This window comes from Euprymna scolopes, chromosome 13 (assembly GCF_053919585.1).
Source record: "Euprymna scolopes isolate OS-2025 chromosome 13, ASM5391958v1, whole genome shotgun sequence".
Taxonomy (NCBI): Eukaryota; Metazoa; Mollusca; class Cephalopoda; order Sepiida; family Sepiolidae; genus Euprymna; species Euprymna scolopes.
This window is the reverse complement of record NC_136494.1, coordinates 129022196-129039859: the sequence shown is the minus strand read 5'-3', so window position 1 is coordinate 129039859 and position 17664 is coordinate 129022196. Positions and strand designations below refer to the sequence as shown.

The window sequence follows — 17664 nt, the reverse complement described above, 5'->3', positions numbered from 1 at the left end:
TGTTGAAAGAGAATTAAATACTGAAGTCATATGTATCAGGTTACAATTCAAAAAAAAAAAAAAAAAAAAAACATAAACAAGCTGGCTTTACTTTATATTTTATATTTACAATATTTCTATTGAACTTTCTATAATGTGTTCTCGTTTAAAAGTGATTTGAAAATTGTGTAGCAATAAAAGACTAATTTATTTTCTGTAAAAAGAGAAAAGAAAAATGTGGTTCATGTTCAACTAATTGTATAGAATTACTGATAATAGATGTGCTGTGTTCTGACATTAAATGACCTGAAAAGGATTAATATGCTGTCAAACAAACCTAACATGTTGGATCATTTTATATTTTCATGCTAAATTTTAGTATCTACAAATTTAAGCACAAAATTGAATGAAAGATAAATTTCACATTAGCAAGTGAGCATCACCGGCCATGATAAAACAAGTATCTCTCAATCTTTTTACTCTTTGAACGGGTCAAGTTAATTTTTTTTTTTTTTTTTTTTTTTTTTTTGCAGGAGTAAGTGTTAGATTTTTTTTATATTTTTAAACTGATTCCTGAGTTGGTTGACAATTTTTGCAAGAGTTAGGGGTAGGATGCTTTTAAGCAAATGAAGGATATAGTGTGATACTATCAATGCACCCTGTCTCCAAGTGTGAGAAAATAAAAATAAAAAAGGAAAACAATATAACAAAAAAGAGGAAACAAGTTTATTAGCAGAACAAAGGTATAGGAAGTTACTCATCAGGGCACACAAAAGAGAGCTTAAATGGGGTTTGTTAATCAGGGTGTAACAGTGATTGGGATAAAGGAGATCAATATGGTAAGAGTTTATGGTCACTTTTAAGAGTAATAGTGAAGTTTAAGATAATTAGGGCCAGTTCACGAACATATTTTGTTTTGCAACAGTTGAGGAGAGTTTTCAATTCGACAATTAAACACAAGTTGTGGCTCACAGCAGATCAAGATAACCTGATATCAATTGACGAACATGGCCCCGATAGAATATGTTGATGTAGACCTTATTGTTCAGAAAGTCGATGGTGTCACACACATACCCAGAACTGCTGTTTAATGGCAAGTGCTCTGACAAGCTCCTAGCACTAGTACCCCCATCGATGACAATACCCCCGATAAACCCAACAAGCAGCAAAATCCTACCCCTACACTGTAGAAATCCCCAGATGACTTAAAGCCTTCTACTCAAATAACTTTTACCCTTAGACTGCTGCACTTTGGAATTCCCTCCCGGATCTCTGCTTTCCTAACTATACAGACATGCAGAAATTCAAGTGTAATGTGAGTAGATGTCTCGCTGCCCAACTCCATAAATAGTATCCTTGCAGATCTGATTCCAAATAGCATCTTTCTTAGAACTGCACGCCTGTGGAACTCTGTTCCGTCTGCCTGCTTCCCACCGGACTACAACTTGGATGTCTTCAAGTCCAATGTTAACAAATTCCTAATGAACCGCCCCTTTAAGTAAACACTTCATCAAATCCCCACACTAACGTAATGTACTTGCAATAACCCTTATCCCTGAGTGGCTTCCGGGCCTTGATAAGTGGTGATCACTGTGTAAAAAAAAAAAAATCCCCTCATGGCTAAGTGGTCCTGTGCCTTGTTTGGGGTGGAGCATCAATAAAAAAATTTTTTTTTTAAATCTGATATTTGCAGTTTGTTTCTTTGTTTTGTGTTTTATCTTTTATACTTGTGAACTGAACCTGTGCATGTTCCTCGATATGTTCCTGCCAATGTGAGAGACAACAACACAGCCAGAACAGAAGATGGAGGAGAACAAGACTACAGAAACAACATTGGGGTTGATGTTTATTGTCAAGATAGAGGTTAACACGTGGTTATATCACAATAGGTGTCGAACTTTCCAAATTGACTTCTACCCTCTGAAGTAGAAAGTGGAGTTTCTCAGTCAACATTCCACACGTGTGAAGTGGGTAGTCAGAGTTAAGAATCAGCAATCTTTGAAAGAGTCTCTTTTTTATTTAAACTGTCAACATTTTTTTTTAGTCAATGAGTTTATTTTATTATAAGTAAATTGTTAAATAAAATCTATATTTTTAAGCCAATCATTTTTTCATTTGAAGTTTATTCAAAAGTATTGTATTACTTTAAAATAAAATCTTAAAATACATGGACTCAGTATAAAGATATTTTATTAAGATTTGATGAATTTATAAAGCACCAGAACAAGTTTGGTTTATATCATTTAATGTTGTATCAACCCTTTGTGAGTTATTTGATGCTTAATTAAATAATTTTGGTAAAAATTGCTTCAAGTTTTTAATATTTTCAAATATTTATAAATTAACCAAATAGTCTGCAAATAAGAGATTGTAATTAACCTGGCAGTTGAACTCTGACAATTACTACCACACATTATAGTAGGTCTGGAAGTAAAAGCAACTAGGTTAATAAAATTATTTAATTTTGACTTTAGATTTCTGTTTAGCTGAAGTCATGTCAGTGTATTGTAAGAAAAAGTCTTTCCTGATTAATATTTACATAATTCCAGTTTAATTTTAAAAATAAAAAAAACAAAACTAATTTTTACTTTGAAATGATTCTTTTCACAACGGTTTTATTTTTAATAAAAAATGTTACAATCAAAAAGTACATTTTAGTGTTTACTTTGAAATGTTCTTTTTTTTCAGAATGGTTATATATAATATAAATATATTTTAAAAGTTTACATAAAAAAAACTAGTCATTACTTTTAAATGCTTTTTTATTTTCAGAATAGTTTTATAGTATAACAAATATATTTTTTAAGTTTACATAACAAAAATAGTCTTCACTTTTAAACAAAATAACATTTCAAAGTAAAGACTAAAAAAATATTTTTTAATTTAATATATTTTTTTTTAAATAAAACGATTCCAAAACAAGAAGCATTTTAAAATGAAGACTAGTTTTTTTTTTATGTAAAGTTTTTATGTATTAAATTGGAATTATATAAGTATTAATCAAAAGGGACTTTCCCCTCCGTGTCCACTGGCAAGATTTCCATTAAACAAAATGTAGAAATTAAAATGAAATAAGTTTATTTAACTTAGCTGGCAAGTAACCCGTGACCCCAACAAAACTTCCCAAAACTCACCAATTGGTGCCTCACAACCGGATGTAGTTTAAGGTCAAACACAGGATCACTAGAATTGGTAAGAAAACATTGTAAATGACATGAACATTGTTGTATTACTCACTTCCGAAGAATACTGTTGCTTTCTAGAAGATCATTGTTCTCCCGACTCAGCTGTACAAGTTTGTTTTCGCGATGTTGAAGAATTTCAGACATTTCTGCAAGTTTCTGAAGAGATAAAACCAGTAATAGTAACAAAACAAAATAAACTTCATATGAAACGGTACAAACAACTTAATAAGTTGATTTCAAGATATAAAAACAAAATGAACAAAGAAATGTACAAGAACAACCAGAGAGATGTCATTTTTCGTTTCAAAATTAATACAATTGAGTAAAATTATTTGACAATATTTCTGAGATGAGGTATAATTCGTTGCTTTACATGTTGCACCAGCCTTCTTCAGATACCCATAGTTGACCATTTTGAAGTGTACTGGCACAAACTACTTTCATTCTACATTTTACATCTTTTGAGAAATCTTACCAGTTCATTTCTCTTAAATTTTTTCACCAGGGATTGAACTCAAACGTCAAGGTAGCATCCACTTTAAAAATCTGCACTAAAGCCTAGGAATTCCCTGAAGATTACAGGTCATAACAAAAGTCACCTGAAAAAGGCTGGAGAGTACAACTACCAAAACATTATGAATAATCCAACAACCAAGGTGATGACAATATCTAAAAGATGTTGAGAATAAATATTGCTGGTTGACTATTTTCTCATGAAATTTAAGATTTGTCTTTATTTTGGTGCATTTTGTTTCTATTTCAAAAGTTAATACTTGAAGGGAGAGGTACAATAATTTGCTTTCATTCAAAATTTTTAACATTCATCTTGCAAAAGTGATATATTTAGATTTATGAATGTCGTATAATACTAGCAGAAACTAGTTATTTAAAAAAAATAAAAAAGACATTTTTGAGTTAAAGTGCTTGTCCAGAATTTTCTCACATTAAAAAAACAATAATAAAGAAAAATCTGTATAATGTATATACCCGTGACAGAAAGAAAGTATTGTATTTCAAAAATGCACATAAATTGATCAAGTATTTTCATTTTTATAAAAAAAAAAATCATTTTTAAGCAAATTTGTGTTTTTCCAATGTCTTCCCTTCCTCATGGTGACTCCTTTGTGAAAACAAAATAAAAACTTATTTGATTTTTGGTGTACGGAATTTTCTTTTCATCACGATACATACTTCATACAGACTCTTCTTTATTTTTATTTTGTTTTTTTTTAATATAGGGGGAATTCTGAACAAATACTTGCCCTAATAATCTAGTATGTTTTGCTAACTTGACTCTGAACTAATAATATTAAACAATGACATAAATACCATATAGTCTTGTTTATAATAATTAGAACTTTTAAACAGAATTTTTTTATAAAAAGAAGGGCAGTGTTACATAATAAACAAAATACACATTGTCTAAAACCTTTTACTCAGCTTAAAAATTTTTTTATTTAAAATGACAGATTCCAACTGCATCTAGTTAACACAATATCTAAAAATAGGTACAAAGTAGCCAGATGTTGTCCATGTTGGTAACGATAGACAACAAATGTTATTTGATATGTTAGTTCATCTTGGAAATCAACATAATTGAATGCCTTTTTTGCCAAGGGCAGCGAATTCATCAACTTGGCTGTTTTGTTTTACGGCATATCAACCCTTTTCAGGTTATTCAATGCAGAATCAAGTAATTTTGGAAAGAGGTTTTATGCTTCAAGTTCTTTATATCTTAAAATATTTATTCATGGTGTTTAGTTTGGTTGTTTTGTTTTATGGCATATCAATCCTTTTCAGGTTGTTTAATGCCATATCAAGTGATTATGAAAAAAGTTTTTATGCTTAAAGTTCTTTGTATCATCAAATATTTATTTATGATATTTAGTTTGGTTGTTTTGTTTTATGCCATATGTGGTGGTCTCTACTTGTTGGGGAGACACTGAATATTACTAAGAATAAAGATAAGTTTACCAAGTATGATTAAGAAAGAAGATCTAGAATCAAGCACACTGAAACAGTTAGCTATATACATATATACAGAAAATATTTATTCACACAGAAAGGTTACGAACATTACAAAGTGTTTGTATGTATATGAACTAGCATGTATGTAGTAAATTGTTTGTTGCGTGTGTGAGCGTATACAAGAGGTTGTCGAAGTATACATCGGAAGTCTATTGTGTGTATAAGAGTTTGTTAAGACATACACAAGTATTCAATCCTACATTGGAGAAGGAAAACGCCCTGCCGGGGCGCGTCCAAAATTTGTATCCACTCACATTCGAAGTTCAAATCGAAAGAGGAAGATCGAGAGAGAGAAAAACGGAAGTAGAGAACGCCACCTGTTGAACAAAACAAGGATTATCACAAGGGCAGGTAACTGGTGTGTATTGAAGATGTGTGTAATGTGTGTATGTGTGTGTACAGTTTGAGTAACCCATGTTAAATTTAAAAGGTATGTGCCCATACATATCAGTTGTTTTCAAGTTATTCAATGTCAAATCTAATAGTTTTGGAAAAGTTGTGCTTCAAATTCTTTATATCTTTGAATATTTATTCATGGAGTTTATTTTGGTTTGTAGAGAAAAACTGTTTTTATTTTTGCAGAACATGATTGAGTTTTTCAAAGGGAAAGGAAAAAAAACAATTACATCAATTTTTGGTGCATTTTAGGCCAGAAAGCCAATATTTTCAGACAGTCTGATCTGGTACTAGCACCACTGAGAATCGAACAAAATCGATTAATAAAATAAATAAATGGAATACACAAGACCCGTGATGTTTTTACAACATTAATATTACAACTAAAGTCTAATTATTATATAACATTATTAGTATTGCCAAGAGAAACGCCTTGGAGCATCTGAAGCTCTCCTAGCCTCGTATGACCTTCGCAATGAATTCCCAAGTTGTTGTGATCAGCTTATCAAGTTTTCCGAGGACATCACTCGGACCACCGAGACCATCTAATAGGTGATGCCATCTATCTTGACTTTCTTCAGACTTTTAAAAAAAGCTTATGGCAAAACTTTTTTTTTTTTTTACACAGTGATCACCTCTTATCAAGGCCCGGAAGCCACTCAAGGATAAGGGTTATTGCAAGTACATTACGTTAGTGTGGAGATTTGATGAAGTGTTTACTTAAGGGGGCGGTTCATTAGGAATTTGTTAACGTTGGACTTGAACACATCCAAGTTGTAGTCCGGTGGGAAGCAGGCAGACGGAACAGAGTTCCACAGGCGTGCAGTTCTAAGAAAGAAGCTTTGTTCATGGAATCTGCGTTTTGATTTAGGCACAGATAAAGAGTGGGGGAAATTTTTCACAGTGGATTCAGCAACTCTCTGCAATTGGTGTGAAGGAGGATCGTTTTAACTTCATTCCCAGTTGGAAAACAGTAGTCACACTTATAGGAAAGAATTCTTCATCGTATGAGATGTCATCTGGTGTACGACAGAAATCTTTTTGTTTTTCTTTTTATCCCACTTCTGTTTGTTGCATATATTAATGATATAAATGACAATTTCAAGAATGCAGCAATACTGAAGGATGCAAATGACAATCAATATCAGATTAATATAAATCTGAACAAGGAATTACAAAAGCAGCATAAATTTGATGTACATATAAGTTATGTAAGTTTTTTTGTTTTGTTTTTTTTACAAGGGAGTCATTACTTATGAAGGCCTGAAAGCCATTTGAGGATGATAAGGATTAATGAGTGTATGGTGATCACTAAGACAACAGTGTAGTGATCGTTAGTGGTAAAAATTGGATAGAATTTGATTATTTAAGGGAATGGCTCAACAAGAACGTTTACATTGGACTTGAAGATGACTGTTGGAGTCAGCTGGAAAACAGGCCAGCAGAACAGAGTTTCACAAGTAGGCAGTTCTAGGAAAGAAACTTTGTTCATGGAATTTAGACACAGAGAGTGGGGGAAATTATTGATAGTAGTTGTAGCCAGATGAGTGCTTTTTGTGAAAGTTTGACGGGGGCGGGGAGGACATAGATTGAAGCTCAGACGAGCACATCATGAATATAATGATACAGCAGAGACATGTCCGTGACATCTCTTCTGTAGAAAAGAGGTGGGGGGGGGGGGATAGGGTATCACCTACTAGGTTTCAAAGTAGGATAGGATGTTCTGAGCAGCTGCCCAGATGTGACAACAGTAATTCATTTTAAGATGTATTTGGCCCTTATAACTATTTTAAATGAACATTTTGTAAGACTGTAATTACTTATTTGATGCACTGTAAGAACTGCATGAACAAAAATGTGATCTACATGACAATTATTGGTACTTTTATACAGCAGGGACTCAAGAATAAATAACTGTGTTTTTTTTTTTGCGTAGGAGTGGGGAAGATAAGCACAATTAAACCATAATACTTGACTTTCTCCTTTCAACTTTAATTTTCAAGCCAGAAATTAATTTATATTTGTCAATTTAAAGGCTTCAACATTACTTTCATATTTCCAAAGATTATAATATAAACACAAACCACCATTTTTGTAGGTATTTTTCTTCGTTTTACTTTTATTTATTCAAAACAAGGCACCTCGCCATATTAGAGGCCAGATTTATAGGGGGCATTCTAAATAGAAAGTTGTGCAGCAAGATATTTGTTTAAATTATATTTAAATTTCTGCATGTTGGTACAGTCGGGAAACAGGGAACAAGAAGAGAATTCCAAAGACAAGTGGTTCAAGGAAAGAAGCTATTAGAGTAGAGCGCTTTCTGATACCTGGGAATCTCTGTAGTGAAGGGGTGGGATTTTGCTGTTTGTCAAGTTGCTTGAAGGTATTTATGTTGAGGAGACACCAAGCAGCAAATTCATTGCAGCACATTCCATTGAAGTACTTGCAAAACAACCACAGGGATGCAACACTCCAGTGATGGGACAGGGGCTGAAACTTAATAGATAGTATGGGACCTACTAAGTTAGAGACTTTTTTAAAGACTATCATGTAGCAATATGTCATGCATGAACAAATGGTGACTTTGTAGAGATATAGGATCCTGGCAGATGTGAATTTTTAGCCTGGTAGAGGGAGCTCACTTTTTGCAGCAGACTTGGCAGTATCTTCTATTTATTTGTCCCAATTCATGCTACCTGTGAATGTTAGGTTAAAGAATTTGAATGTGAGACTCTCAGGAAAGGGTGGTATAAGCCATGGTAATCAGTAGTTGGTAAGGTTTCTTATAATTGTTTAAGGAAATGAGCTTTCCTTTGGTAACATTAAATGTAACCATCTTTTTGGTCCCATTCTACTTCCAGAAAATGCATGCAGATGCAATTTTTAATGCACGTTTTTGGAAGAAAACCACATACACTTAGATTGTCAAAATGGTAGGCATTTTGTGGTGCTTTGATCTTGATAGGGTTAAATTTGTCACATTTTAAACACTTAAATATTTTCTCTCATTTCAGTTTTCTACAAAAAATAAACTAAACTTTTGATACAAAAAAAAATTATATTTAACTTTCGTTTAACTTAAAAGATTAAAATCTTTTGTTTGATCTTTGTTTTCTAGCTATAAATAGATCACCTACTGAAAAAGATTTTAATAAAGTTTATCAGAATTTTATTTTAGCAAATTTTAATATTAGTAAGATGTTTTAACAAAGATCAAAGATAATTAAATTTGAGCTTTTTATCAAAAACACATCAACATCTGATAAAGATATTTTCCAAATGAATTTAAATATGGAAAAATGCTGCATTTAAAACAAATGATTCTTTTTTTTTTTCCTTTCAAGATAAACAGGTCCATGGTTGTGTGTGTGTGATATTGGGGTTGGTTGATCAGATAAAGAAGTGTGGATTTGAGAAAAAGGTGCAATCTCTTTTACTAGCACCCACTTTTGAAATCCCGAGAAAAAAAATGTATAAAGGAACCAAACGGGGTACCCATATATGAACATATGTTTACTGTATTAAAACCGACAAGTAAATATTATTTTGACGTTTCTGAGTTTTTTAGATGAGAATTAGTTATTTGTATTATTTGGATTAGACTAATGTTCTCATCTTGAATGTGATTTTCACAACGTTTCAGTTGATGTAATCTCCGACCTTCTTCAGGTGTATTTTGTCAAACTCGTGGTGCCGTGGTTAGAGTACTTGGAAAAATCATTGTAAAAAGTGATATTCCCCTGAAGGTTGAAAGTTCAATCATCAGTGTGGGTGACCGAAAAATACAATTGCAAATTATTTAAAACCTCTATCCAGTCATGGCTGATGGAACAAGAGCATGATATCCCTGTGAAATAAAGGGTTCCGCTCGAAATTTCATTCAAATTCCCGAGTTCGACAGAAACGTTCGCGAGTTCAACAAGATACACCTGAAGAAGGTCAGAAGTTACATCAACCGAAACTTTATAAAAATCACACTCAGCATGAGAACAGTAGTCCGATTAATCCAAATAATACAAACTATTATTTTATTTCATTTGTTATGTAATTTTAATGTGCTCTCGTGAAACTGATTTTTCATATCAATGAATAACCAGCCCCTCCTCACGGTTGGAAAAGATGATGTGGAGGTCAGTTAAAAACCTGGTTCAGAACAATAAAACATAATATCAAGCTGATCCTGGGCTCTTAACTCTATGAGGTTCACTGCTGGAACCATGATTTGTTTCAGCTACTGCAGTTGACCACCGTGCCTTGTCAGCATTTGTTTGGGATGCAGCAAATTCTTTGGATATAGCAAGCCCAACCATGAATACAGAAACAAGTAAGTACCAATGAATAATGCAACATATCACTAGGAAGGTTTGATACCTTAGAATGTTTGAATAAAATTATGAAACTCAACATCTAACAAAAAAATAAACATGATAATTTCATTGATAAGAAAAAATATAATACTCATGGGAGCAGATAGAAAGTTACTGAAAAGAAAAATGATTAAAACTTCCTTGTCTGTCATATATAACAAAACATGTTTACAAGAAGGGTTGCTGCTTAAATATATTTTGATGAAATATGAAGAAAGAATTAATGGTAAAAATATTTTGCAGATAATGGAAGGAAAAAAGTGTCAATTTTGCATAAAAGGTTTATTTGGATTTTTGATTATGCTTTGTTTTCTTGACTTCCTAAAGCATAAGTTGTTAAATAAAAGAAAACAAAAAGTTTCTGCAGAACTGTATAAGGAAAAATGAGGCATGATATGTCAGAAGAAATAGAATAAAAATATTATTTTGAAACTGATCGTAGGTTGTATCATAATTTTGCGATACACTATTTAGAAGCATATCATAGAAAATATTGTTATGAAGAACATGTGTCTGCCAAAACTCAAAGAGACAAATTTTTAGGCGCCACCTTTATTTTATAATTAAAAATAGAAACTATCTATAGAATTTGGAAGATGGTCAATAATCTATTCAAATTCCAAACTCAACACAATCATTCAGAGTTCAATTTTTGGTCAAAACCTTCAAATTAGTTTACCTTTCCTTATTTTCCATTCCTCTTTCCTTACAAATTTATATGTAGATTTTGATCACATGATTATACTACCCCCCACCCTCCCCAAAAAAAGAGATAATAATTTTAATTCAATCTAATATGTAGTCTCAAAGGTGAGCACCGGTACTTTATAAATCACAACCAACACAAAAATTTGGTTTCGTCTCTTTCAAAAACTGTATCATCTAATACTCAACTATTATATACTCCTTTCATGTGATTTTCTGATATCAAAATTCTCCTTAAATTTTACTCCTCTCATTTTTCTATTTATTATCTCCAATTCATTATATTCAGTTTTTTGTTGTTTTTTTTTTCTTCTCTTAAATAAACCTTATAAGCTCATGTTTTTGTGTCTTCAAATGCAGGTTTTTTTTAAAATATTTTTTGATAATGTAAGTTCAAAAACCTTTCATTTGGCATCATCTTTATAAGATGTAGAAAGGAAATTAATCCTTGAAGGCCTTTCCATTGAGATCAATGAAAAAAATTAAGACATCTTACTGATCAAGAAGTTCAAAGTGAAACCTTTCAGTTTTTTTTTGTAAAACAAATTAGTGTAAAGTGCAACTTTTTAAGATAAGTTTTTTCACCTAAAATCAATTACAATTTGCTGTTCTATTCCTCTGGTTTTCTTTTTCCACAAAAAAATATATTAAGGAGATTAGGACACGTATATTGGGTTTACTTTTGGCAGTTTCATAACTCATTTCTCTTATTTTGTACTTTTAGTGTTCACATTCCATGAGCAATGTTTCTGACAAAGGGGGAAGAATTGCTGTTTTCTGAATCAGAATCTATCCATCTAATACTTATTTTTGATTAGTTTTTGACAATTTATTTTAAAGCTCTTTCCCTCAAGTGGTTTCATGCCTTGTCTGGAGTTATTTCCCCAAAAAAAAGTTAATCCGCTTCAAAAGCGTATTTAATGTAATGAACAATCCCTTATTTTTTAGGTGAAAATTTGGTCTTAAAACTATTGCTGATTACATAAGTATGATGTCATTCCAAAAGTAAAGTTCACTATTTATTTTAACTCCAAGAGCTACAAAGACAGAAGTGATGCCATTAAAATGCGCAACTTTTTGTGCCCCAGAATTTATTTTTCTACATAGTCATCACCATTCTCATTGCACTTTTACCTGAAATTTAATGATATACTTCTGCTTCTGATGCATGTTCATGACAGGGGTTTCTTTCTTAGAGTCTAACACCATCAATATTTGCAACAGAAAGATGAAACTTTCAGGTCATAAATGTATAAAGTTCAGTCATCAAAACAATGAAATTTGCAATCCCCTCTGATCTGTTCGGGCGAAATAAAAAAGATAGGAAGCATTACTTTTGGAACACCACTCGTATATAAATCTGGTGATAGAATTATGTTGGAAATGAAATACAATAACCTCCCTTTTTTTCCTAAATGAAATTATGATGTATAAAGCCACAATTGTGGAGCAACTCGTAAGGATCTCATTTCACATAGAACAAGTTTCTTGTTAATTACTAGTAAATTCTAAATGTAAAATTTCTAAAAAGAAAAAAAAAATTGAAGAATGAAAGCCAGATAAAAATAATTACTCTCTAAACTCTTTTAAGACATTTTGAGCAGCTCTAGCTATACTTATAAACTAGCATTAAAATGTCATGTTTATCATTCTTCCAGTATGAGTTTTTTAAATATGTTTTTTGCTGGGGGGGGGGGGGGTGCTGAAATTAATAAAATGATAGCTACGCTCTGGTCTTGATATGGTTAACATGGTTGTAGACTGGTTTCAGTTTTAATCAATTGGTCAGCACATGATATTGATTTGCTATGCTATTTAGACAATTATCGTAATATGAAAATGAGAAAATTACTTTCACAAAGTGACATCTGATGTAAACAGAAAAAAAAAATCCATTTTTCTATCCAAATATCAAATGACAACAATGATTGATCTAAGTTGTTATCGGCAACTGAATTTGCATAATTACAAAGTCATCAAAATCTGATACTAAAATTTCAAACTTTTCTTTTTTTTTTTTGGATGAGTCCCACACTTACAAATATTACTTCTCACAACAGATTTTAAAAAATTTATTCAATCAATTTTAGAAATTAATTTTAATTTTTACTTTCTTAATTTTACATTTTCTAAACTAATTTCAGATTAAAAAAGAAATGTTTTACAACTGACTGAAAAGACTGATTAGTTGTGTACACAGATGTTTCTTGTGGACTTAAATCTGATAAAAGAAGTACAGATAAAAACTCTTCATTTTATATTTTACAAGATTACAATAAACACTCATCGTCAAACTAACAGATTAGTCAACATCAGATTAACAGAGCCATCCACTCAGAACATCCTTCAAATTCTTCTTGTTAAGAACTAATTGTACCTGTGTAAATTACACAGTATTGTTATTTCCTTTGCATTTGAGTTGTTGTTTTTTTGTTTTTGCTTTTTTTATTCATCAGTTTATGGAAGAGAGATTACAAATAATTTTAATGTTTTCAAGATACATTTTGTATCTTTTGTTTTGCAATGTAACACAATTAGGAAATACATTTTTTAAAAACATAAACAAATAAACAAACTCACTGAAATATTAGGTTGGAAAATAAAACTAAAAACACGTGGTGTTTGTTAAGAAAAAAATCGACAGATCAATTTTTTTTTAATATGTCATTTTAAGCAAAAACAATATTACATACTTAATTGTTATGTCGAAAATTGTAATATATCAAAAAGTTACGAAAATCCATCAAATAGAACATTTGCTATTGTATTTTTAGTATAAAAAAAAAAAAAGGCTATCACTATAAGCGAAAATGTTAGTCACTATTAACATGTAATCTAAAATGTGTTCTGAGTTATGTCCTCTGGGTTTGAACTCTTCACCGTCTACTTTATAATATCTAAGAAAAATGCAATTTTACCCAATTTTTTATAAAATTTACTTTTAACTATAAATAACTTTCTACTTAATGAATTTTCGTAATCATGGGATATATTACTATTTTCGACATGACAATTAAGTATGTAATATTGTTTTTTGCTTAAAATGACATATTTTAAAAACTGATCTGTCGACTATCTCAACAAATACCAAAAACTTTAACAACATCATTTAAATATTAAATTACTTTTTCCATGATTCCAAATAGAAAGTAACAACTGATAATGGTTATATAAAAAATAAACAAGAAATATTCCAAATAACAGCTGATAATGGTTATATGAGAAATAAGTATCTTATTATTATTAATTAAATAAAATTGGTTTAATAATTAAAAGGATCAAACTCTACAGTTTCAGATACATGATTTGTAATGCGTCATTGGTAAACATCCTGAATGAAAAGTTTTAAAGAAATGCAGATGGGAAGATGAAATCTGATAAACCTTCAGAAAGCATCTGTTGAGATAAAAAAAAAAAAAAGGGAGGAGGAGGCAGAAATCCCAAGCAAAGAGGTAGAAGCATGATGGGCGAAAACAAGAACCAGAAAATGGGTTACTTCTTCCATTGGGAGGAAAGGACAAAGCTGAAAGGTTTGAAAAGATAAGTATTAAAATTTTTAAAAAAGAAAAAATAAAGAAATAATTATCCCAAATAGTTTTCCAAGTGAAAAACCAAAAAAGACAAAACTCTGGAAGTAGTGGTGGATAATCAGATGAAAAATGTAGAAATTTTTTTGTTATCCAATTCTTTAGACTTTTTTTATTTTTTAAATATGAAGTAATGTCTTCTTTAGAATCAAAATGCTTGAATTATATAAATTATTACGAAAGGATGAAAATGTCTTATATTGGAGTCAGAGTCTTTTCAGCAGTTGGAGTTGAACCCTTTTGGTTACAGACTGAACATCCCTGCTCATAATAGTCACTAAAATCCATTAGCTACTTCTTGAAAAGATGATTATAAATTGATAACTTTGAATTGATTATTATTTAAAATTGCTTTGTACAGCTACGGTAGGTTAGTACATAGATGATCGACTATTTAAGAGTACTTGGACGCTTGGAAGAGAGTATAACATCACTTGCTCTTGTACTCTTGGAATCATATTCTCCATCTACACAAGAATGAAATAGTAAGGTAGACTCTTTTATAAAGCACTTAATCATCTAGTAGAATGAAAACTGTGAAATGATGCTGGTTCTTATCGTGTTGCTTCCATCCATCCTAGATTGCTCTTCCTCATCGGATTTTAGGAATGCCATCATTGCTGCACCATGCAGGGGAATTTTTTTTTCAGGGGAAATCTATTTGTGTTGCAAGACAGAAGACAACAGCATTTAAATTAATTAAATGATTTTCAGCACATTATCTTTTTATTATACAACCCATATTTTGGGAAAAAATATATATATAATATTATTGGCTAAGTTTATAATTCAATAATTTTATGGCAATCTTGTTCAACAATAAAAAGGTACAAAAAATAAAAGGAATAAAAAAACTTTTGTGACTGATAACAAAATATTGGATAAATAAAATGAAAAAAAAAATGTAAATTTTACTTAGTACTTTATAGAAAATTTTGGATTTTTGTCCAGAATTCCCCCTACATTAAAAAACAAAAATAAAGAAAAATTTATATGATGTACTTACCCATGACAAAATGAAAATATCATATTCCAAAAATCATGTAAATTGATCAAGTAGTTTTATTTTTTTAAAGAAAATCATTTTTAAGTGATTAATGAGAATTCATAGATATTACAATGTTTCTTGAATTTTTTTTTTTCAAAATGGTGAACAAGACAGTCACTTTTTAGATACTCATAAAATGTGATTTTTTTATATAAGAATAAAACTATGGATAAATTTACATGTTTTTTTTGGAATATGATATTTGCGTTTCTGTGTAAGTACATCATACAGAATTTTCTTTATTTTTGTTTTTTAATATAACGGGAATTCTGAACAGAAACCAAAGTTTCATTTAAAAACTAAAAAAATGAATCAATATTTCTATGTTGTTCTAGGTGCTTCTTTAAGCGGTAGGCATTACTAAAATATGTAAATCAGATTCCAATGTGTATGTTATGCAGACTTGTTTTTGTGTTGATAAGTATTATTACAAGTTTTCATGAAAACAAATAGTTTAATTTCTTATTTAAGACTTTAAAATTGTTTTACATTTTATAAACAAACAAGTAGTCATTTTAATCATTATAGGACAAGAACAGATAATCAGTTATGCAACTAATCATGATTAGTCTAGAACATGTTTATTTTGCAAATTTTATGGATTTAAAGATTTTGAAAATTACTCTGGAATTACAATTCTGGATTTTTGAGATGAGGACTGATTGTTTATATTACTTGTTTTGATCGGACTATTGTTCTCATCTTAAGTGTCATTTGTACAACATTTCAGTCAGCTTGGCTTTCGGCCGTCTTCAGGTATGTTGGTTGTTGTCTTGGAAAAGAAAAGAAAAATGTTACTGGCTCCATAGATATTTTCATATTCTTGGAGTTGGTCTCTGTTTTATGGCTGTGATTTCATATGTGGGAAAAAAAAATCGGTTGATAAAGGGGAGGCAACTGCAATAAAGATCTACAAGTTATTATCTCCTTTTCATTGCCAAAATTTTAATTGTAGGAAAAACAAAAATTTTACATCCTTAAAACTTTGGCAATGAAAGGGAGATAATATCCTGTTGGTCTTTATTAGTGTTACCTCCCCTTTGTCAACCAATTTCTTTCACACATACTAAAACCGCAGTCATAAAACAGAGATCAACTCCAAGAATACAAAAATATTTACAGAGCCAGTAACTTTTCTCTTTTCTTTTCCAAGACAACAACTAACATGCAAGAAGATGGTCGAAAGCCAAACTGACCAAAACGTTGCACAAATAACACTCAAGATAAGAATAGTCCGAAAACAAGTAATATATACTCTGGAATTTATTTTTATTTTCACTCTTAAACAGGGCATATTGCCACTTGGAATGTAAGGGGCTACTATTTGGGATCATGTCTAACAGGGGATTGTGGGGAGTCGAGCAATGAGACGTTTGTTCACAGTAGTGGGATCATTCTACTGTTCCAGAAAGTATCTCACTCCCGATGCAATCCTCTACCTGTACAAAAATCAAATACGTCTTAAGATGGAGTACTATTGCCACATCTGCGGTGGAGCTCCTAAAAGCACACTTTCCTGCCTTGACAAGATACAAAATATCTTTGAAATTTTATGGATAAGAACCTTTTTGCCTCCCTGCTTCCTCTTTCTCACAGAAGAGATGTTGCGAGTTTGTCTCTGCTCTACCAATACTTTTATGGTAGGTGCTTGACTGAGCTCTAATCTATGGTCCCTCCCTGTAAAACGTTCACAACAAATACTCGTCTAGCTTCAACAACCATCAACAATTTCCCTCACTCTCTATCTGTGCCTAAAACTAAACAAACATTCCATGGGCAGAGTTTCTTTTCTAGAACTGTTTGTCTGTGGAACATAATACCATGTAGCTGCTTCCTGGCTAACTACAGCATTGTCATCTTCAAATCTAATTTGAATAAATTCCTGATGAACTGTCCTCTTAAATAATCTAGTTCTACACAACTTCCACCATTACTGATCATGTTGTCTCACCAACTACCGAACACTTATTGACCCTTGATAAGTGGTGACTCCCACCAAGAAAAAAAATAATAATAATAAAATAAAAATATCATTATTAACTCGAGCATTAACCCTTAGATAATGTTTGAGACCCTATATTCGTCTTCACCACATAATGAAGAGGTAGTATAGATCTGAATTAAGCTGTGCTATCTTCTCTCATTGAATAATTGTTAAAATAAACTCCATTTAGTCAAATCGAGTTATCTGCTTTTGCACTTTATTCTTAAACATGGCCTTCCAAGTTTTTCAATTCAAAAGGTAAAAAAAATTGAAACTAGTAAATACAAAAAAAGGTTTGTTTTCACTAAAATTTTGAAATATTATTTTTTGACACAATAGCAAGTTCAAATAAGATAAAATTAGAAATGTCTCTTATTGATAACTA

General features: G+C 31.1%; 1 protein-coding gene across 5 annotated transcripts in view; it reads right to left on the bottom strand.

Annotated features, from left to right (window-relative positions):
* LOC145292191 (uncharacterized) overlaps positions 1-17664 on the bottom strand; it is a 117484-nt gene that overhangs the window by 45440 nt on the left and 54380 nt on the right. For all 5 annotated transcript variants that reach the window (XM_080138492.1, XM_080138490.1, XM_080138493.1 and 2 more), the window contains one exon: positions 3217-3320. In XM_080138492.1, coding sequence (XP_079994618.1) covers positions 3217-3320 — 104 coding nt within the window. The remainder of the gene's footprint in view (positions 1-3216; positions 3321-17664) is intronic.